The following is a 23039-nucleotide window of genomic DNA, read 5'->3' as shown; positions in this document are numbered from 1 at the left end:
AATCACTCCAAAAACAACTTCAACGGGGTAAATGAGAAGAGGAAGCAACTATAACATGATTAAAAGCTCTGAAAAGTGGATTTTACATAATAGGTCTGCTTTAAAACTATTTGTCAAGCCTTTGATTATAAACGTATTGCTCAAAAGTACCAAAAAGTTTACTGCCATACCACGAAACATTCTACGTAAAGCTATAACATCTCCATGGAAACAAGCAGGTGGCATACCAAAGTTACATATTGGACCTTTATCTCGAATGAAGTGTACCGATTTTTCCTTTCTTTTTCAGTTTAAAATTTAGCTTGAACAAAATAAACCATGTAATTACAACAGGGGGTATCAAAGACAGACACTGGGCCCTGTTTTTAACTTGACATTGGTGCGTATCACAATTGCAAATCAGCCGCATGCAATTTGAATTATAACCAGTGAAATGTAAAAAGTGGTTTTATTTTCGCAAAATAACCCCGACCTTGGACTGTCTTTGCCATGTTCATATTTTTTATTTTTTTATTTCGAAAATCTAAAACCAAAAACTGATGATTTTATTGGAAAAGTGATCCGTTTGAACGCCGTCATAGTCACATTATGTAAAAAGATTATTTTCCTCATCACTTCAGCCATGCGTGTTTAATACAATACTCCAATTAGAAACAACTGCTACATTTTAATGAGGCGTAATTAATAATCAAAAATCCACTTGTATTATTCATGAAAGCAATCAGTTTTGAATGCTAATTTCGTTAGCGTTCTTCCCATTGTTTTCCATTGACATCGGCGATACTCCAAGCTCCAGCGCTCCCCCCTTCTTACCTTGAATGTTCTCCGGGTTATCAATAATAAAGTTGCCGTTCCACACCACGGAAAAGTCCACGGGCAGCTCACTGATTTTCATGCCTTCGTAGAGATACTGCAAAACGAGATAAGGAGACATTTGTGAGAAGGACGGACGTGGAAACACAAACTTACACGTTTTTCATTTAATGCTTTAGAAATCCCACGGTCCCTTTACAGAAGTACAATGTCCTCTCAATGTTACTGAAAAGTTACATCACCCCATGTGAGAAAGCAGGAGAAATAGTGAGCGTATTCTTGGCCTGTATAAAAGTAGTGTCCTTACATGCCTCCTATGACCTTATTTCCTTTCCTAGCTCAAAGCCGGGGGTATATGGCGTGCGTGTCTATGGATCTCCACAGGGACGACAGCAACAGAGAGTTCAGACTTGACTGGAGGGCAGGATAACAACGCAACGTGATTACCAACGCTGCATCAGCCCACAAAATGAGACTTTTATAATTACTTTCGCAACTTAAAATGGTTGTAATAGTGTAACAGAAATCTCTCTCTCTCGAGTAATGATTCTGCGCAGTGTAAGTGACGGTTGTTATTCACGGTAAATAGTAAATGGTCACGTTTTTATACAGCGCTTTTCCGCTTTCAAGACACTCGAAGCGCTTTACATCGAGGAACCACTCACACATTCATAAACAGATTTATACACCAGTGTGCGCAGACACTAGGGGTGAGGTGAGATAAGCGTTTTGCCCAAGGACACAACAACGGCATTCATCTGTGAGAGCTGGAAAGCCAAGGATTCGAACCGCCAACGTTCAGATCAGTGGACAAAAAACACCAACTGAACTACTTTCGTCCACTTATCCATGAGTTTCAATTTCATAATCAACATTTTGAGGACATTTCACCATTCCAAAGATATAATATTTTGTTTGGAAATGTTAATCGCTATGGCAACGATGATAACTTCCTCACTCTGAAACCCATTGACAGTGAAAACACATTACATTTTTGCGTCATGGATGTGGTTTGGAGGAAGCCATGTTGTTGTGGTTGTTTTTTACTCACAGACAATCTATTTTATTAAAGAGGACATGAAATTATCGACTGCAACTGCTAGATTTTTTATTTTTTTGCAGTGACAATACTATCGCAAAAATGTGTAACAAAGTTTATATGAAAGTCGCAGCATTTTCAACAATTAAAAATTTCAAAAACAATATGAATTTGGACTTGAACCAGGCTCTGACTCAGTACAAAACCAAACAAATACTTAAGCTGGAATTTTTTTAGCAGGCAGCTGTATATTCATAGATTTCAGTTTCCTGTTATATGCCACATTTCAAGGACTATCTCCCTTCGAAAAGATATAATATTTTGTTTTAAACTGTTGCTCGCTATGGCAACGGTCCTAATTTGACATCATTCTGCAAACCATGGATAGTATTATATTTTAATGGATTTTTTTTGATTGTATTTTTCTGTATTTGAAAAGGGCACCCATTTATATTTATATTCGACATTGAAGTCTGTGTCTGTTTTGTCTTAATGTGCCAAAATACTGCATTAAGACAATACAGACACAAATGCCAAACCTGCAAACTGCTGCAAAACAAATCTATCTACAGGTACAAATAGTCACCTGAACCTGAAAAAGAGTCTCTCATTGGGCTCTCCCTGTATAAATAAAGATAAAAAAAACAAAAAGTGATATACCGAGCTGTTCTGGCACTGCACGCTGGACGAGTTGAAGCGCAGAGCAGTGACTCTGTGGTTGACTCCCTGTATGTTGAGCACACACTCATAGCCTCTCTGTCCAGACTGAGGCTGGGGCAGGTTCTTGGCCTTCAAGGTGATGGGCTTCACTTCTCCAGCCGGGATCAGGATCTCCTCTGAGCGCACTAGCTGAGGACAGTCCTGGACAGAAACAACAAAAAAACGTCTTCACTTGTCATGCTTTTTGATTCAAACATGACAAGAAAATAATCGTCGCTCTCACTTGCCAGATTTATAGTTACTTTTATGTTCTATGAAGTAGCATTTCTCAATATTTGTAGTCATTGGGTGCCTTGTTTCTGCCAGAACTACTACAAATATTCAGTTCAAGTTTATTTCTATAGCACATTTAAAACAACTTCAACTGACCAAAGTGCTTCACATAAAAGTAAAAAAACCAAAACATATTTATATATATATGAGGGCTATAGTATATATAGTTCCACATAGCAAACGGCTATATTGCGTTTTTATTTATCTAGGTACTGCGGTTTCTCACATCAATCTAAAACCTAATGCAACCGGTGTCATAGCAACCAAAGAGACAATCCGCGAGCGAGGATGCTGAAGATTGAACGCCTGAGCGAGTGCTTAGCAACGCTGTCAATCAAACCTGGTGCTTGATTTGTCTGTTATTAACGTTCATATCTTGATTCACAGACAAAATAGCAAAATAAAAATACCAGGATCATGTAAAAATGACGAGCCCGACAGCAGCAGTTAGAGAGAGAAGGGCGACGGTTTTTCAATAGAAAGTGAATTGGAGCGAGGGTCGATGGAGCCAGAAGCGAGCTCGTAATCACTTTCTATTTGGAAAGAGGCGGCTAGCGGGTTAGCTATGTCAATTTTTAAATACAGACTATGGTAACTGTTTGATTCCCCGAAGTTACTCTAAAATACAGCAAATTGTGGGTTTCTTGAGGATAAAAAGTAAGTTAGCACAAAAGCTCCACTTGTATGACCTTGGGTGGCAGACTGTAGCTATAACACGCTGTCCAAATTCTAAGTGACATCCAGTGAAGAGTTTTAAAAGCAGCTATTTAAATCAGGGGGCTTGAGACTGACCGGAGCAGAGTGATTGTGTTAAGACACTTTAAAGTTGGCAGATAATAGACTGCTAATTGCTACAGCGAAGAACAAAAGACTGAATGAGAGGCAGTATTTGGGCAGTATGGAGGAGTACTTTTGAGCGGGATCTGTGTGTGGACATGCCCTGAGGATGGCCTGGAGAAAAAGCAAATAAGAGCTACAGATAATATTTTATGTATTTTATCTTTATACTTTATACTAGTGGCAGTAGTAGTAGTGAAAGATGTGGAGAGTGCAAACAAAAGCATTTTATCTGTTTATTTTTGGTCTTTTTACAACATTTTATCCTGTATTCCTAGTTATTATGCATGTTAGTGTTAGTATTAATGGAAGTAGTAGGCGTAGTAATCGTTGTAGTACTTGTAGAAATGGAAGGAGTAGTAGAAGTAGTAGTGGAACTAGCAACAGTAAGCAGAAGCAGTAGTAGTAATAGTAGTACTTTTGAAATACACACAAGCGTATTTTGAGTACGATACCATTTATCTTAACCCTAAATATTGAAAATACTTCACGTACTAAGGGTCATATATGTTGATTATATATTTGATAATTAGTAAAATATTGTAACGTTGAAGGAAATGAACATTGCATTTAACCCTAAACTCGAAGTAGCACAACTGAAATCTACATGTGTCCAGTCTTTTTTTTTATTTATCATTTATTCGCGAATATTATGTCTCTTCATAATGAAAACGTATCCTGACATTGTATGCACCTTCTACCCTGTAATTCCCCATCTCACTCATACATATGAATGCACGTTAACATCAGAGCGTAAAAAAAAACAAGGTGGAATTCTTGATGACAAAGTTAATAATCAAGCATCTACTTTTATTATTCATGTAAGCAATCAGGTCTGGATGCAAACACAGCCCTGATTTTTACCTATTTCAACAGTTTCTGAACAGTTTCCTTTGTTCTTCGTTCATTAAAGAAAAAACGCTGCCAACTTGTCACCGATCAATGTGTTTTATGTTAGCTAAATTTAATAAAAGAATAAACAATAGTGCAAAATCAGTACTGTGGATTATCAGAAAATGCATAGACCACAGATTGTATACATAAATGGACAGAGCCAACCTGCTAGCCATTGAATTGTGAATAAGAAGTAAGCATGGGCTCTGGCTCCAATTCACTTTCTATTAAAAAACTGTCACCCCTCTCTCTGTAACTGCTGCTATCAGGCTCGTCATCTTGGTCTTTTTATTTCGCTATTGTGTCCGTAAATCAAGATATGAACATTAATAACTGACCAAATCGAGCGTCTTTCCCCGAGGTTGCTCCTACTTGCCTTAGCAACAGGTTTGATTGACAGTGTTGCTAAGCGCCCACTCCCTACTAAACCAGCAGTGCGGGCAAGAAGAGGCGTTTACCTTCAACAATCTCACTCCAGATTGGCTCTTTGGTTGCTATGATACTCATGATCGGAATTCCAAATCTGGAACTTGACTCCAAATTGGTCCCTATAACTGCTCTAGCCTCGTTGAGCTTCATTTGGCTAGAACTGAACGCTATCGGTGACGTCACACTCACTTAGTCCACTTCTTTATACAGTCTGTGGCATAGATCGTTGCATGACTGGATACTGCACACATGACTTCTTAAACAGGCAATTTACAGCACGCTTCATTTTCTCTCACGCTGTTATTTCTGTACAATTTCAATTTCCTTTGTGCGGCCGAAAGGTTATTAAATCGTATCTGTTCTTGCACATACAAATAATGAGACAGTTTCTTTCTCATAGCAAAGCAACATGAAGCAACACGAAGTTAACTTAGTTCAACATAATGAGCTGATTAAATTTTAAAGTGTAAAAATAATGTAAAAGTTGTGAAATTTGTAGTAACTTCTGAGGCGCTGACCCTCCCTATTAATCTATTCATACAATTACATAACATGTACCTTTCTTTTAAAAGGATCACATAATAATGTCATATATTTTGCTTATTATATTCTTTATGAGAGTAAAATAGTTATAAAGTTGCAATCTCAGAGGCGGTGACTCTCCATCTTTTCTTGCACTTACATAGAAATAATGATAGTTTCTCTTAAAGCTACCGCCTGTAATAAAAATGTCCAACCCGCCCTGTTGTATTTTCACATAACACCACTAGATGCTGTCTGCGTTACTTCTGTCTGATCATGTGCCAGTGTTGGTCTGACAGAAGAAGAGTGGAGATCACAGGTGAGCTGAACAAAGGCCAGGTGACTACTTCTTTTTCTTTCAAAAACGTGCCGAGCTGTACTTCCCTCTCTATTCACTGTGTATTGGAAATTAGCAGAATTGTGCTAAAATAAATACATGTTTAAATACCAGGCAGCAGACAGCAAGTTTCAGATAGATAATCAGAGACAGTATATCAAGACCTTTACTACGATGTAAATACTTCACTTAGAAAAATAGGTATTTGTGTCTTGAAGCTAATGCTAACTGATTAAAATTAATGACTAATGTTAAAATAGCGCTACAGTCTAATTTTGCACGGAAAAACAATGGACTTGCCATTAGATGTATTTTCATAAAGTTGTTTTGCGTTAATTTTTAGTTAGATTTTTTGTTTTATTTTTTAGATTAGGCTAGAATTAGCTTTGAGACGCAAATGTTTACTTTTATAAACACACAAGTTTCCTCCGTTGAAGTGCTTATATCATCGTAAAGGTCTTAAAATGCCATCTGTGGTCATCCGTAACTTGCTGTCAGATATTTAAATATTGATTTATTTTAGCAAGACTGTGCTAAATCCTCATAGGGAATAAATGGTGCAGGAAAAGCGGCTCTGCACTTTTTGAGAGAAATGAAAACTAGCTGGACGGCTCTAGTTCAGGGGCGTCAGACTGGGGTAGAATTTACCCAAGGCCCAGAACAATGTGCATTTTTTATTAGATAGCACATAGTTCGGGCCCCCCCAATTTATATCCAGGGCCTAGAATTTGCTGCTTACACCCCTGACTTCGTGAAAAATGTCTATAAATGAAAAAATATAAAGCAACATAAAGGCGTTGACATCATTTCACAAGTTTAGCTTATTTGATTCTTCGTTAGAATAAAAATACTTAAAAGACGTGTGTACTGACCTCCGAAGCGTTGACCCTCCCCTCCTGGAAAGAGCAGCTGGACGGGTCGTGGGTGCAAAGGTTTCTGTATTTGCACCAGTGGCACCGGAAGGCACTGTTCACACACGACAGACACCTGCACAACACAAAACGACACACATTATTAGCCTTTTATGTGGACAAGGGGGGCACCGAAAAGACCGTGCCAAAATGTGAAGAGAGGTGGACACAAAGGAAATGAGTTCAGATCCCGAGTGGTACCGGCTGTTGTGGCGTGACCCTGCAGGAGGTTGGCACTGGACCCAAAAGCTGCCAGGCCTATTTTAACTGATGCATAAATTTATACTGTGGTGGTGTATATTAATGCAGTGTGTCAGTTGTGTATGTGTGAGACTGGAGTGAGATGCTCAAGGACAAAGAGGGAGAAATGAGAGGTGGGCAAATAACCAAAATATAACTTGATGTAGTGTCTTCAAGTTTAATCATTTTAAAACAAGTCAGAGATCAAATTTGGTTGTTGAAAATGTTCTTTGTTTGACTTGTGTTAGGGTGTTTGTTGTTGCACACACACTAAACTGGTGCTGAACTGGGACTAAACCTGGAACTAAACCTGGACTCCAACAGGACTGGAACAGGACCCAACCAAGTGTGCATAAGGAATTAACTAGGACCAAACCAGGAACAAACCAGGAACAAATCAGGTCCAAACCAGGTCCAAACCAGGAACAAACCAGGAACAAACCAGGAACAAACCAGGACTAAACCAGGACCGAACCAGGAACAAACCTGGAACAAACCAGGAACAAACCAGGAACAAACCAGGACTAAACCAGGAACAAACCAGGAACAAACCAGGGCCAAACCAGGACTAAACCAGGACTAAACCAGGACTAAACCAAAACCAAACTAGGACCAAACCAGGATCAAATCAGGTCCAAACCAGGACTAACGTGAATGCTCCCTTGGTTTTGATTGAAATGTGGTTTAGATTGGATTTACCCTCATAGCATTAAACAATGAAACTTATCAATACTGAGTTTAACCAATAACTGGCATTTTTATAGTGAAACAGTACAGTCATGCTTTAAAAAACATGCATTCTTATTGTAAGCAAGAGTAGTCATGCTTAAAAACTGCTTTTAATCCTGTTTTAGATCTGTTTTGTATATCATCAGATCTGGTTTACTATTTAAATCCAGGTTCAACATTCATAATTACCCCGCTTTATAATTGGTTTAGTTCTGCTTTAGGTCCTTCTGTAGACCTGGTTTAGTCCTGACAGCCCACTGACAATCCAATTTTTGCACAATAACACACTGCTGCCATACAGTATATTGAGCTGTGTGTTATATATGCGTATAGTGTGTGTGACAATTGGAAACCACTGGCCAAGGAAACAAGGGCAGAAACAGGAGTGTGCAAATGTAAAGTGATGAGGGCACACAGTTCTGTAATTAGCATTAGCCTTGTATTGTTCAAGAGTGGAGTAATTACATCCAGGAGCTGTTTGCACAAGTGTCTGTTATGTGCTATGTAAATGCATGCTTCTATGTATAGACTGTATGTATACCATTAGTAGCACATTTAAATAACATAACACATTTTCTTGGAAAGCACTGATTGCAGAAAAAACATCTACTGTGTGCAAAGGTGCAATATGTAACTTTATTGGTGGAGGGTCCTGCCTCCTATTTGTCTCCATGGAAATGTTTTTGCTTTGCCTGTTTAATGGTGTGGCATTAACATTGTATATATTCAACTGCAGGTGTTTATATAGTTTAAAAATACCTCAGATTGGATTCAAACTGTAAGCGGATGCATCTCTCCACAGTTCTGACCTGTAACCTGGCTTGGTGGTGCCACCTGCTTGTCTCCATGGAGATCCTATGTAGAACATTCCAGCAAAGTAATAAACTCTCCATGGAGACAAGCAGGTGCAGACTCTTTAGCAGAAAAGTGACACAGTCCATTTTTAAAAGTATAGGCTATTTATTTATTGCTTATTATCTTAACTACTGTATCATAAGGGTATATCAGAAAAAAGAAAAAACACTCCACGTCCAGGTATATTACACAAATTTCATTCTTGTGAGCTTTAAGCCATGTTACAATGTTGTTACCTCCTCAAAAACATACCTGGAGTTGTGTTTTGTTTCATTCTCACATGTTTGAGTAACTCTTTATTATTAGTCTGTTTACATCTCCAAAGCTCAAAATGCTCTGTTCCACCTTGTGATGTCATGAAGTGGTAGTTTTCAAGTTAACAGCAGCTTTTATCTTTACTTCAGTAGAAATTGACAGTTCCAGGGCTGAAATGATCCAAAAGATTCTAGTTAAAATGTATAGAGCTTAAAAACACAGTGGAGCACTTCCTGTATTACCACATGATGACATCACAAGGTGGAACAGAGTGTTTTCTGCTTGAGAGAGGAACTGCAGGGTCTGTTTGTGATGAGGAAACAACATTATAACATAGATCAAAATAGCATAATAAGAGCAGATTGTACTATCTTGTTGGTGAATAAAATGATGATTTAAATATACATCATCCACATTGGCTCCAAATCATATGAACAAGCAGAATTTGAATAGCTGAACGCCATTCCTCATATTTTGCTGTCAGCTGTGAGCATTTGCGTCACTCCTACTCACTCACACACATAGTACCTGCAGTAGTACAGCTGGCTCATGTCTAATTGATCACGCCATGTATATTTATATAGTGATTTTGCATGTGAAATTCATGAGGTAACAATACTCTAGCTTCCTTTCCATTTAAAGAACTAACAGCTTGTATTAGCTACTGACACTTACAACCCCGCCTATTCAAAAAGAGGTGTAGGAGATGCCTTTTGGTGGCCTTGTTCGTTCTTTTATGTTACGCGGTTATGTTCTGCCTTTGTGAAATATTCATTGGTGCAAAAGTGAGGAACTAAAGAGAGTTGCTTCCACTCCAGGCTGGTGTCGAGAGTACAGTTAGCTTGCGTAGCTACAGTGGAGAGATGTGGAAGATGGAGACGTGACCTTTTCAAGTCAATGTGCACATGCATGTTAGCCCGTTACATAAGGTGATCACTGAGATGCTAATTGTCTTCTGTGTTGCTCAGACAGCCTCAGTCAGTCTCATGGAGCTATAGGGCAGTGAGTGGTTCCAAAACTGGGGTATTCGTACTTTAAAGGTCCTATATTACACAAAAATGCATTATTAGTCTGGCTACGCTACAAATGCTCTGTTCCAAATGATGATGTGATGTCATGAAGTGGTAGTTTTCAAGTTAACAGCTTCGTTTTTACCTTTAGTTCAGTAGAGATTGACAATTCTGGGTCTCAAATTATCCAGATTATCCAGATTCTAGTGAAGGTGTATGGAGTTTAAAAACACGGTGGAGCACTTCCTGTATCACCGCATGACATCACAAGGTGGAACACAGTGTTTTCAGTTTGAGAGAAGAACTAAATATGCAGGGTTTGTGTGTTAAACATGTGTGAATGAAACAAAACACAACTCCAGTTCTGTTTGTGATGAGGAAACAACAGAAAAAACATATATCAGAGAAAAAAAAGCAGAATATGGGCCTTGTAAGCTTAGCCTTAGTTAGATCTCAGAATATACATAGTTAAAACCTATTTAAACATTTATTATGGGTTGTCCAATCAGAAAGCTGCCTGAGCTCTTGTTTTGTGTTGCCAGATTCTATAGCTAAAGCCAACCTCATATGGCAAGAAGATCTGAAAAGATAGAACCCCACTTGACAGGAGATTGCGAGATAGATAGTGCCATATTACGGAAGATTCCATACAAAGCAATAACATCTCCATGGAAACAAACAGATGACAGACTTCCTACCAGAAAAGTTACTTGGTTTTCTTTTTAATTTGGCCCAGATGCAGCTCAGTTTGATCTCACAAAGCAAGCCCCGACTACACCTTCACCTAGGCTCTAATATCAGGGCATGCTAAAGGATATTACAAGATGCTGAGATCCAGTCACCCCCGCTAGCTTCACCGCTGTTTTATGCTACAGCCCTGCTCCTCGTTCAGTCCTCCTCCTCCTCCTGTCAGTGCAGGTAGTGACACAACCAATCTGACACCCAGGAAGGAGCCGAGCTAGGAGGAGAGCATGAAGCCTTATAAAACAAGAGGGAAACTTCCATGAAAAATGTGACATTATTTAACAAAAAAGCCCAGATTATTATTATTATTATTATTATTATTATTATTATTATTATTATTATTATTATTATTATTATTATTAATAATAATAATAATAATAATGTATTTATTTATTTTTCATTATTATTATTTTATTTGTATTTATTTATTTTTATTGTATTGAAAGATAGTTACATGCAGGAACCACTAACCCATTCACACGCACATTCAGACACAAATGTATGCAGACACTGGGGGCGAGATGGGTTAAGTGTCTTGCCCAAGGACACAACAACAGCATTAATCTGTGGGAGGTGGAATCGCACCGCCAACCTGTGTGTCGGTGGATGGTATATTGGGCACTGTTATGTTCCAGTTTAATGGCTATATTTCTGCTAACAGCGTTTATACAGCCTTTGTGCACTTGAGCAAGAGATTTGACGTGGCAGGGTGTATTATATTTACTGTTGAGGCGTGGTACAGCCGCCAAATTTCTGCCAATTTGTAAAGAGGCTTCTAGAAATGAGTTACTGATCAATTATTGTTAGTTCATTTTCATTTTTGACCCGAGTCTCAAATACTGTATTGCTTATATAATGGTCACATTTTTATACAGCGCTTGTCCATCTTCAATCAATTAATTTTCTTATGTGAGACTAATTTGTACATAGTAATACTTCGATAAGCCAAACCAAGTACTTGCTCTAGCCAATATTTCGTCCTACAGAGAAGTTGCATCCAGGACAACAGCGGTGAATCTTCTTGTCCCTGCATTCAGCCGCTCGAGTTACACAAAGATATTTTCGGAAACTTTGGGGCGCCTGAGGTGGAGGACAAGTTGTAACTAATTCTCCCAGAATCGATGGAGCGGTTTGGGGCAGAGGGCTGAGTCTGTAAATGGGATGAAGAAGCGTGGAGGAGAGACAGAGAGAGATAGATATAGAGAGAGGAGGGGGAAGAGGGAGGAGGGAAGAGAGGGAGGGAGAGAGCGATAAGGAAAGGGAGGAGGCAGAGAATGATAGAGAGAGAGAGGGGGGTGAGATGGGGAAGGTAGAGGGAAGGGTAAAGACTGGAGAAGAAGGACAGAGACAGGAAGGGGGGAGAAGGATATATATGGAGAGGGTGAGACAGAGGTGGAGAGAGGTAGGAGTGAGTGAGACAGACAGAGAGAAGAGGACTAGGAGAGAGAGAGTGCGGGTTCGGGAGAAAGAGAGTGCATAGATGGGGTAGAGAGGACAGAGACAGAGAGGTGGAGAGAGAATAGGGGGGGAGACGTGGAAGGAACAGAGAGGAAGAGAGAGGCAGACGGAGAGAGAAGAGAGAGAGTTTTAAGAGTGAGAGAAAGAGTGATGGAGGCGTAGATGGATACTTACAGTTGGTGCACGCTGCAGTTGTAGAACTTGACCTCGGTGCTGATCAGCATCTGTCCCGTCTCCTTAGAGTTTAGACGCAGTTCCACTCCTGACCAGTCTGAGGAGACAGAGAGGGAGAAACGGGGGTCAACTAGTGAACTCTGTGGTCGTCTATTCTAATTTCAGAATCATTAGTGGGAAGCTAGGCATTTGGGATATATTCAAACATGTGCATGGTTATTAAATAGATTCTGTATCCTGGTGTTTGAAGGAGGATTACCTTCAACAGCCTCGCTCCGGATTGGCTCTTTGGTTGCTATGACACTCGCAGACGGAATTCCTAACATGCAACTCCAAGGTCGCCGCTATAACCACTAGCCTCGACGAGCTTCATTTCTTAGTCCACTTCTTTATACAGTCTACGGTCTAGTCTTAAACTGTCTTAAACATTCACAGAGAAAAAAAAAAGAAAGCAGATGAATAACTGCCCCAGAGCGCCCCCTATCCTTGGATCAAAGAAAATGCTTATGCAAGAGCCAAACATGACCAGAGGGAGCCAGATTTACATGAAAGAAAAAAAATCAATGACCTAACAACACGGCTCGTTTGAATTCAAATCACCCAATGCCAACTCTGCTGTGCACACACAAACTTCTGTTGAATGTAAATAAAGCTCATTTACTTGTATATAGGTCAGCGACAGTTCAGTAAACATCTCCCATCGCCACATATACACTGACAGGACTGTATTTTCTTCTCACTTTGGTTGGACTACAGCGCAGGCTTACATACATGCGCAAAAAAACCAAAAACGTCTCTCCTCCCTCCCACGAGACCGCCAGCTCCATAAATAAGTGTTTGTGTATATGCATGAGATGAGTGAGTGCATTTCAGATGGCATTCAAAGTGTGGGCGTCTAAAATGACCCTCTCTGCCCTGTTCTCTGCACAGCACCTGTTGGAAATCAGTTCTTCTGCTTCACAAGTCTGGAATAACACACAGGGATGGAATAAAAACTATTGAGTAGTCATAGCAAAAGATGGCGTGGCGAATATGTGGATAATTTTGACAGTAGGGAAACGGCAACTGATCTAAAAATGTTGACAGAAGTTTAGCATATTTTGTCAAGATTTAGAGGATTTTTTTTTTTTTTTAGTTCTCGTCAAATGTATTTTTCTCGGAAATGAAAGTGAAAATAACTCTACTATTATTAGAATGGTCTATTTTATGCAGCATATAGTACAGTAAGGTGAACTATAAAGCTTTTCTGATGGACGATTTGTCACCCACTTATCTCCTGAATATGGAGATGATTGCTTTGCCTGGAATGTTTCAGAATATGAAACCCTCTCAGCTAGGTCAGATCTGTGGAGAGGTGATCATGTCCTTTAAGAATGTGTGAAGAAATGAGGTCAGATGGAAAGTGGCAGTAACTATCTCTGGTATAAATCATATGTTCTTTTGTGAGATGATAGATGGTCACATTTTTATACAGCGCTTTTCAACCTTCTAAGCACTCAAAGCACTTTACATCAAGGAACCACATCCATTCACGTACACAGACACTGGAGACGAGGTGGGTGGTTAAGTGTCTTACCCAAGGACACAAAGGTAGTTTTCGTTTGGACAAGCTGGAACCGCACCGCCAACCTGTGGGTCAGTGGATCTGACCGCTCTACTAATGATATTGATGTCGAGAGCGGGATTTCAAACCAACCTTCAGATCAGAGAACAAACACTGTTGCCCATGTCTTGCATTAAACTGATATTAAACCTTCTAATCTAGGTGTCAGGTCGCATCTGTGGAGAGGCGATCATGCTCTTCAACAATACAAGTCTTTTCAAGGTGACAAGACAAATAATTTACATCAAATGGAAAGTAACAGTAGCGATTTCTGACACTATTCATATTTTCTTTTGCGAGATGGTAAAGGGTTTTATATAAAGCGAAGGAACCGCTCACCCGTTCACACGCATTCATACACCAGTGTTCGCAGGTGGGTGACGTGTCTTGCCCAAGGACACAATGACAGGATTCATCAATCTGTGGGTCAGTGGATCTAATCTCTCTACCAATGACGTTCATGCCGTGAGCGGGATTTGAACCGCTAACCTTCGGATCAGACCCAACACTCACGTTTGTACACAATCCATGAAACAATAATTGTTTATCAGCCAAAATTGTTATGTTTTGTTCAAGAATATTTCATAATAGTGACATGGGTATTTGAGGACCAATGGAAAATCAAATGAACCAAAATAAATACAAAGGTAAAAATGAGTGCAGTTTACATGTATGTTTAAATTGAACAACAGTCAAAACATGGCCGCCACTGTTTGGTACCAGTTCCCGTGGCCGCACCATAGGAATAACCCCTCTACACTTCTATTCCACCCTTACATCTCCCCCCCGACTCCTAACAGACTTGTATTACTCAACATTGGCCTCTAAGGACCTCTCCAATGCCCCCCCACTTGCATTTCCATTCTAGTGCAGAAGTGTGTGTTCATTTAAAAGACATCAGTGGAGTCATTTTCGTCTCCCTCCTCGCCTTCACTTTTGATTTGTCCAACCATCTTGTTACCCTTAATGTCCACCTCTGATTGAATTTACCGCTATCCCCAGGTCATCTCTGCAGCCAAATCAATGTGTGTGTGCGTAAAAGATAGACCAGCATTTTTACTGTCTTAAAAACGTGAAAAACAGAAGTAGTACATTTAAAACGGTGTGCAGCGGTCCAAAGTTATTCCTTACTAACATTATGTTTTCAGAGCAGAGTTTTGCTGTCATGCTGAAGCTAAAAGCAACAACTAGCATGCTAAGAACACAATTAAATGTAGGCAGTGCACAGTAGGGCTGCAACTGACCATTATTTTAGTAGTCAAAAAATCATTACATTTTTTGATTAGCATTAGCAACAAGTTTGATTGACAGCGTTGCTAAGAGCCCGCTCCCTGTTAAACCAGTGCTGCGACCGGGAAGGGATGTTACCTTCAACAACCTCACTCCGGATTGGCTCTTGGGTTGCTATGATACTCGTGGTCAGAATTCCTAATATGGAATTTGGCTCCCAATCCGGCCGTGTAACCCCTAGCCTTGACAAGCTTCATTTGGCTAGAGCCGACTGCTATTCGTGACGGCACACTCACTTAGTCCACTTCTTTATACAGTCTATGATATTTACTAAATAGAAATTGTTCATTCTTTTTAGATATTTTGTTTTTGATATAAAAAAGGTCTTTTCGTATGTGGATATGTTAGATATAACATTTTTATAGTCGACTGATGATTGCAGTTCTAGTATACAGACTTATTTTGACTTCAAGAGCTGCTTATACAATAGATCTCTATTGAGGCAAGACAAATTTTGCATATATACATAGAAAAACATCAGGTATCGTCCCTTTAAGATGGAGGATACAGATGGGAGGGCCCTGGGGAGACCACACAAGGTGAAAATCCACACGTCCGAACATGTGGATGTGGAGGGAGATATTGGGCGTAATGGAGGCAGATGGATGGAGGAAGGGGTTACAAAGGGGGATTGGCTGACATTTACCTGGGGGAGGACATCATATTAGAGGCTGCAGCAGAGCCCCCCCAAGGGAGATCCAGGCAAACAGCACTGTCATTTACTCAGTGAGAAGCACGGATTACCCAGACCCCACAGACATATGCACACAAAGCAAATGACATACAAGCTGGGGTTCAAAGACTACATTCAAGACATCTGGAAATCCAACCAAGCTGTGATAAATAGAGAGAAAAATATATGTGAAAGTAGTGCTACGGGCCCTGGTCACCTGTAGCTGTCTGGGCGAATATTTGATGATAACGACAGATGGGCGAAACCAGCTATAAAAACAAAACCGGATAAATCTTCAAAGCAAATTCTGATATTCTGAAAAAAAATGTAGTTTGGCTAGTAAAATAAAAAGACATATTACACTTTTAGTCAGATACTTGTGTTAAATTCTAACTATCATCCTTTTGTTCATTGTAAATAGCAATAAGTCGCACTGGAGTATAAGTCGCACCAGCCAAAAAATGCATAATAATGAAGAAAAAAACATATATTTCACATATAAATCGCATCTGAGTATAAGTCGCACCCCCGGCAAAACTATGAAAAAAAGTGCAATTTATAATCCATAAAATACGATAATTTCTTTGCATGTATTTGAGCAAGTTATAAAGCATTATATTGATCAGGAAGTGCACTATTAGCATGCGAGTTGTGAAAAGCCATTATTAACTAATTGTCATGAATAATTAGCAATTAGCAACCAGCAGATTTCAATTCACTTTTTTATTGTTGAAAAAAGCTCATATGGCGTTTTTGAACCCAACACACATGACCCGCAGTCTGAAGTGGGCGGAGATAGGGGGTAGGTGAAATCTGAAATGATCAGAGCACTTCAATAGACAGATGTTTAACATAGATTTTCAATAGCAACTCATCCCGGCTTATTATGGGCGGAATTAATCGAATCCAAATCTGAATAAAATAAGTCAGAATCATCCAATAACTCAGGCTTATCGAGCTGGAGGAGCCGCTGGGGAGCTCTGGGCAAACAGCAGTGCCATTTACCCATTCAGAAGCATGGATTACCAAGCTCCCAATGCGCACACATAGAAATCCACTCATCTATTATTCAGGCTGTTTGCTATTGTCGCCCTGCAGCCATCTCTGTGCTCAAACAACAGGTGTTAGTATTCATAATGATATATATGTTTGCAAATACACGCCTGGCACTGTCGCGGTGCCACTGCTGCTGCTGCTAAATTTATGGAAATGTGCTGCAGGGATATTGTAAAAGGTCATGCTATTTCAATGTGAGCTATATTATGAGGGATTATCATATTTTTTCTTGGGCTTTCCAATGATTAATTTTATGTGGATATTTACAATTGAGCCCATTTAAGGTTATGTGAAAGGTTTGTTTGTGAAACTGCAGAAACAATACATTTTAGATGCATCGGAAAATGTGGAGTCTTTAGGTTAGAGATGTGTAATTACTTTTGAAAAGAGATATACAAGGTCAAGTTTGAAGGTCGTTAAGTTACTTATTCATAAAAAGCTGTGAAGATGTAAACAAAGAAATAAACGTGTGAATGAAACAAAACACAACTCCAGGTATGTTTTTGATGAACCAACAACATTCTAGCCCAGCCAAAAGCTCACAAGAGTCAATTTTGTGTAATATAAGACCTTTAAATGATAGATGACCAGTGACCTTCTCCGTTTCCAATGCGTCAATATGATTTGTTCTGTGGAGTGGTGACCAGAATGCTAATCCAATTTAGAGCATTTCAGTCGGGAATTACCATGCACGCAAAACCCAACCCTTACCATTGTTTCTTGAAGTATAACTTTCCTTCTCTAAAAAAAGGTTTCTGACTATGACTCAATAAATCAATCAAGGGCAATACAACTTGTCTTTTCTATATCGGTCTGTATCATAGACTGTGTATATAAATGGACATAGATAACCTGCTAGCTGCTGCGTTCCAAATAGGAAGTGAGCATGGGCGTGCTTCTGGCTCCAACGACTCTGGCTCCAATTCACTTTCTATTCTGTCTCTCTCTGTAACTCCTACTGTTAGGCTCGTCATTTTGGTCTTTTAATATTCGTATTAATGATGACTAACCTAATCCTGGGGGTTTTATTTGGCTATTTTGTCCGTAATTCAAGATAAGAACATTAATAACAACCAATGTTACGCCTTCTTTCCTTGAGGTCGCTCCCGTTAGCGTTAGCGACAGGTTTGATTGACAGCGTTGCTAAGTGCTGCTAAACCAGTGGAGCGGGCAGAAAGGGGCGTTACCTTCCACAGCCTCACTACAGATTGACTCTTTGGTTACTATGATACTCACGGTCAGAACTTTACACATGGAAATATACTCCAAATTCGCCGCTATAACTGGAGCCGAACGCTGTGGATGACGTTACAGTCCCTAAGTCCACTTCTTTATACAGTTTATGATATATATTTGTTGAGATTAAGGATGAACAATATATTGTAATTGAATGTTAAATGTTTCGACAATGGAGTGTCCTCTACAAAAACAAATCATCCTGTCTTTTTATAGAAAATTATGGTACCTGTAGTTTAGAACTCTACAAACTGAAATTAATTGGATTCAGGTATTAGTTCAACAGCTCATAATTCAGTCTTCTCTCAAATGCTAATGCTCCTGGAGTTGTTTACAATGCGCTCTCTGAACAGACTACTTTTTAAATCACAAATCTAATCTCAACTGAAATGCTTGTCAGAAAAATCACTATTTCATTTTCTGCAGCTCTACTCCGAGATACTTTGGAAAATGAAAACCACATTCAAAACAGAAGACGTCTCACTGAGGGGTCCACCTAACCAATTCTGTGTGATCCCTGCATCTTAGCTCCATCTGCCTGCCTGGACCTTCACACTGGAGCTGTGCCCACTGTATCAACCCAGTCCAAGTGCTTAACGGTCTGCGGGTCATCTATAGAGAGCCAGGAGACGCCAACCTGACCAGCCACCGGCCACCTGCTCTGATGGACCGTGCTCGCTCATATGAGACACGCCAGAGGTTTAGGGTCGATGGGCTATGGATGTAAAGGTTATAATGTTTATACTAGTGAGTGGTAGAGTGGGTCGATAAAGATGTTCTGAAGATGTCAAAGAGATGTTAGGTAAGAGAAGCTAAACAGGTGTAACGACATTTTGGACAGTTGAGTTTTACAAAATGACTTCTGTTGAGCAAAGGCTTGAAATGTAAGAACTAATGTGAAATTTTAGCTTTTGGGACAAACTGAAATTGTAGTTTGAAAAGAGCAATGGAGACAATTATTTAAAGGGCCCGTATTACGCTGTTTTCTGGTATCTGTTAAAATGTTTTCTCATCACAAACATACCTAGAGTTGTGTTTTGTTTCATTCACACGTTTAACGCAAACGTGTGAATCACGTTTGCGTTAAACGGCATTTGGATAATTTCAGGCTTGGAATCTACTAAACAAAAGGTAAAATGTAGCTGTTAACTTGAAAACTACCACTTCATGACATCACAAGGTGGACCAGAGCAATTTGAGCTTTGAAGATATCAACAGACCTACAAAGCAGGATTACTAAAACGTGTGAATCAAACAAAACACAACTCCAGGTATGTTTTTGAGGAGGTAACAACATTGTAACATGGCTTAAAGCTCACAATTTTGTGTAATAGAGGACCTTTTATAGGACCTTGTGGTCATTAAATACCACATAGCCGATTAGCTATTAGCAAGCTTGCAAACTTTTAGTATTATTATCATCTTTTTGGGATGTCTATGAGAAAAATGAATGAGAAATGTACTTCTACTGCATAACCGGGTCGTGGGCAGTCACCGTTGAGCTCCATAGCGAGCCTTACCTTGGTCAGTGGGGATGAGCGGCACGTCTTTAGCTGCAGGGGATACACACAGGATCTGATTGGCGTTGACCTGGCCCTCCACCTCCGTCAGGTTACCAAAGGAACAGGTGATTCCAGCGGAGAGGTCTGGAACATCGCTCACCTTCACCAACAGCTGTAAACAAGCCAAGGGAGGACAATATGAGCTTTATTATGGGCTTCAATTATTTATAGATAGATTTATAGATGGGCATAAACTAAAGTGTAAAGCTGACAAGGTCTTATTGAAGAGAGCAAATCATTCAGTTATCTCCAAAATCTATTGTTCCAGTAAGGAAAGGTGACGTGGTTTGGGTATCGTTAAAGCTATCGCAATTTTCATAATATGTTTACTGTAGTTCTGATTACGAGAATCATTTTCTTAAATAATTTCCGCAGTAGATTAATAAACACTTTTCTATGTATAGCTGACAACTGAGTATAACGGTGCACTGTGTAACCTTTCTAGTGGAGGGTCTACCACTTGCTTGTCTCCATGACGATGCCACTGCTTTACCTGGAATGTTACGCAGTATGTATTTTCATTGTTTCCATGAAGTTACAGGTCAGATATGTGGTGAGGTGAACCTGCTTACAGTAAAGTCAGTTTAAAGTCTGTTTTTAGCAATAAAAACATCTGTAGATGGATATCTTTAATGCCACACTGCGGAACACTTCAGGCGCTCCATGGAGAGAACCATGTGGCAGATGCTCCACCAGAGAAGTTACACAGTGCACCTTTAAAATGAGCATAGATACTCTGTACAGTATTGTACTTAGATAAAAACAATTAAGGTATCTGTGCGTCACTTAAGTACATTTTAAAGTGGATATTTTTTTACTTTTACTTCACTACATTTGAGAGAGGATACCTGTACTTTCTGCTCCACTACACTTTTGAACAGGACCAAAAAGTTAAAGTATTTTTTATGATGGTTTGAGACCTGCTGAAAAACCTAGGGGGATTATTTGAAAAGCACAAATCTGTATCAAAATCACTACATCTGAAGCCAATCTCAGAATTGGCACTAAATACTTTTTAAAATGGGTATCATGGGTGATACTTTTACTTGAGTATTCTTTGCCCCTGTATCTTTACTTTTACTTTAGTAACTATAAGTTGCACTTTTTTTCATAGTTTGGCCGGGGATGCGACTTATACTCAGATGCAACTTATATGTGAAATATATGTTTTTTTTCCTGGTGTGACTTATACTTTGGAAAATACAGTGCTTCTTCTACCAATGGAAAGAATTATATTATTTCATAGATCTAGACATGACATTTTCAATCAACACCAAACGTTCACACTGCCATTTCTTTTTTTGCTTAGTTACGTTACATAAATCACAACACTTCAAAGTGAAACTGCAGTTCTATACGGGCCGTACCTATACACATCAGCCTACCCGGCCTAAATTAGCTTTAGTGTGCGTATAGCTAACACAAACACCACACGCTAATTGTTTGAAGCCATCCTCCAGAGAACAGTGACACTAAAGACTGGAGGCTTCAGCTGCTCTGCCTATAAATACATGCATTCTGGCGTTATCCGGCTCGCTCGCTCTCACTTGCCTGGATAATTATCGCGGTGCATTTGTCAGCCTTCTGCTATTAGCTGTTATTTTTGGGGGCCGTAGCCATTTGAAGTCTCACTCTTTGTTTTATCTAGATTTCTCAACACACCGCAGAGCTGCTGGGACATTGAAATGCTAAACTGTATCTCCCTCGCTTGTTAGCCTGTACTCATTCAGACCGTGTTCCACGTCCCAACAGATTTACCCAAAACCAATGATTTGACCCAGTTTTGTACAAGAAATGTCCCAGGTGTCCCTATTTTTGACCCGTTTGATCCCTGCCAACAGTAAAAAGGGTAATATATCGTGAAATGTTTTTTGTTCAGATACAGAAAAAATGTGCTTGAAGCCTCTCATCTTTTATTTTGAGTCACAAATGAGTAAGAACGAAACATGCTTGATAATGTTTTTAATAGGTTTGTCATGATAACACGTTTTGAAGTGCGATATATGGGTGAAGTAAATATAGACGATAAACGATAATAGTGAAACCAAACTATAAAGAAGAATTATCCCCCAAAAATATTCAAAATGTACAAAACAGCCTTAGTTCTTAATTACACACTCTTTTCACAATTTTTTTTTATTACCAACTAACTCAATGCAGGTGTGTGAGGTTGAATCTAAAGGGGTGTAATGTAATCTGGGCAGTTGAGTTGAGTTTTGCAAAAGTTTAGCTTACTTTGAACTCAAGTCACACATAAAATCATACCAAACGATTTACCGTTACTGACTCGGTGATTTTAAATAATGCTTTTGTAGACTTCTGTTGATTAAAGCCATTTGCGTTTTAAATTCTTCAACCTAAAGAGCTCTCTGTGATGATGATCTTATATAACAGAGAATGGCATACCAGATTGATGTCACAGCTATTACATTTAAAGTACACATATTATGCAAATTTGACTTTTTTTGAGCTTTTAACCATGTAATATTGCTGTCCCATCATCAAAAACATACCCAGAGTTGTATTTTTGCTTGCTTTATTAATCCGAAGTCTCAAAAATGCTCTGTTCACATATTGCCGGTTTAGTTGCGTCACAGATAAAATTCCGGACTACTCCTGTGCAGTTTTTAAGCCCATAAACCATCACCGGACTCATTCTGTGGTCAAATTGTGTTTAAAATAAAGAATTTGTAGATTCCGTTCATTTTTTGTTCAAGGGAGATCCAACGGCTAAGTGCCTCGCTGGAAATGGAGGTGAAGTTTATAAAATATATTGTATGAATAGCGATGTCTCAGCCTGACTTTGAAAGATTTGTAAATAGATAGTAGTCAATTTCAGTGCTTGGGGGGAAAAAAAAGGCTCAATACTCAATAATAATTTTGATACTGCAATGAAAATTTTAAAAACACACATGAAACTATAAAAACATGCAGTTGGATCATTACCCGTGTCGTTTTCTCAGCTTTGATAAATGGTCACGTTTTTATATAAAGCTTTTCCGCTTTACATCAAGAAACTACACACACACATTCACACACCAATGTACGCAGACTCTGGGCACAAGATGGGTTAAGTGTCTTGCTCAAGGACACAACGGCAGCATTCATCCTGACAGCACAACTGATGACGTTCATATTAGCAGGATTTGAACCGCCAACGTGCTGATCAGTGGGCAAAAACACTCCACACCAACTGAGCTACCGTCGCCTTCCGCCATTAACCGTCATTTTTGGGAGGCGTATCCATTTGAAGTCTCGCTCTTTGTTTTATCTACCTTTCTCAACACCAAGGGGCTGCTGGGACGCTCAAATGCTAAACGATAGCTACCTTGCTTGTTAGCCTGTACTCATTCAAACCGTAAACCCTTTTTCTCGTGTG

General features: G+C 39.4%; 1 protein-coding gene across 1 annotated transcript in view; it reads right to left on the bottom strand.

Annotated features, from left to right (window-relative positions):
* plxna2 (plexin A2) overlaps positions 1 to 23039 on the bottom strand; it is a 418092-nt gene that overhangs the window by 128003 nt on the left and 267050 nt on the right. The window contains exons 8-12 of the mRNA XM_055223276.1: positions 19619 to 19772; positions 12241 to 12337; positions 6737 to 6851; positions 2513 to 2713; positions 814 to 910 (exon numbers count right to left, since the gene is read on the bottom strand). Coding sequence (XP_055079251.1) covers positions 814 to 910; positions 2513 to 2713; positions 6737 to 6851; positions 12241 to 12337; positions 19619 to 19772 — 664 coding nt within the window. The remainder of the gene's footprint in view (positions 1 to 813; positions 911 to 2512; positions 2714 to 6736; positions 6852 to 12240; positions 12338 to 19618; positions 19773 to 23039) is intronic.

Source organism: Periophthalmus magnuspinnatus, chromosome 7, assembly GCF_009829125.3.
Source record: "Periophthalmus magnuspinnatus isolate fPerMag1 chromosome 7, fPerMag1.2.pri, whole genome shotgun sequence".
NCBI lineage: Eukaryota > Metazoa > Chordata > Actinopteri > Gobiiformes > Gobiidae > Periophthalmus > Periophthalmus magnuspinnatus.
The sequence above is the reverse complement of the archived record's forward strand: the minus strand, read 5'-3'. Positions and strand labels throughout refer to the sequence as shown.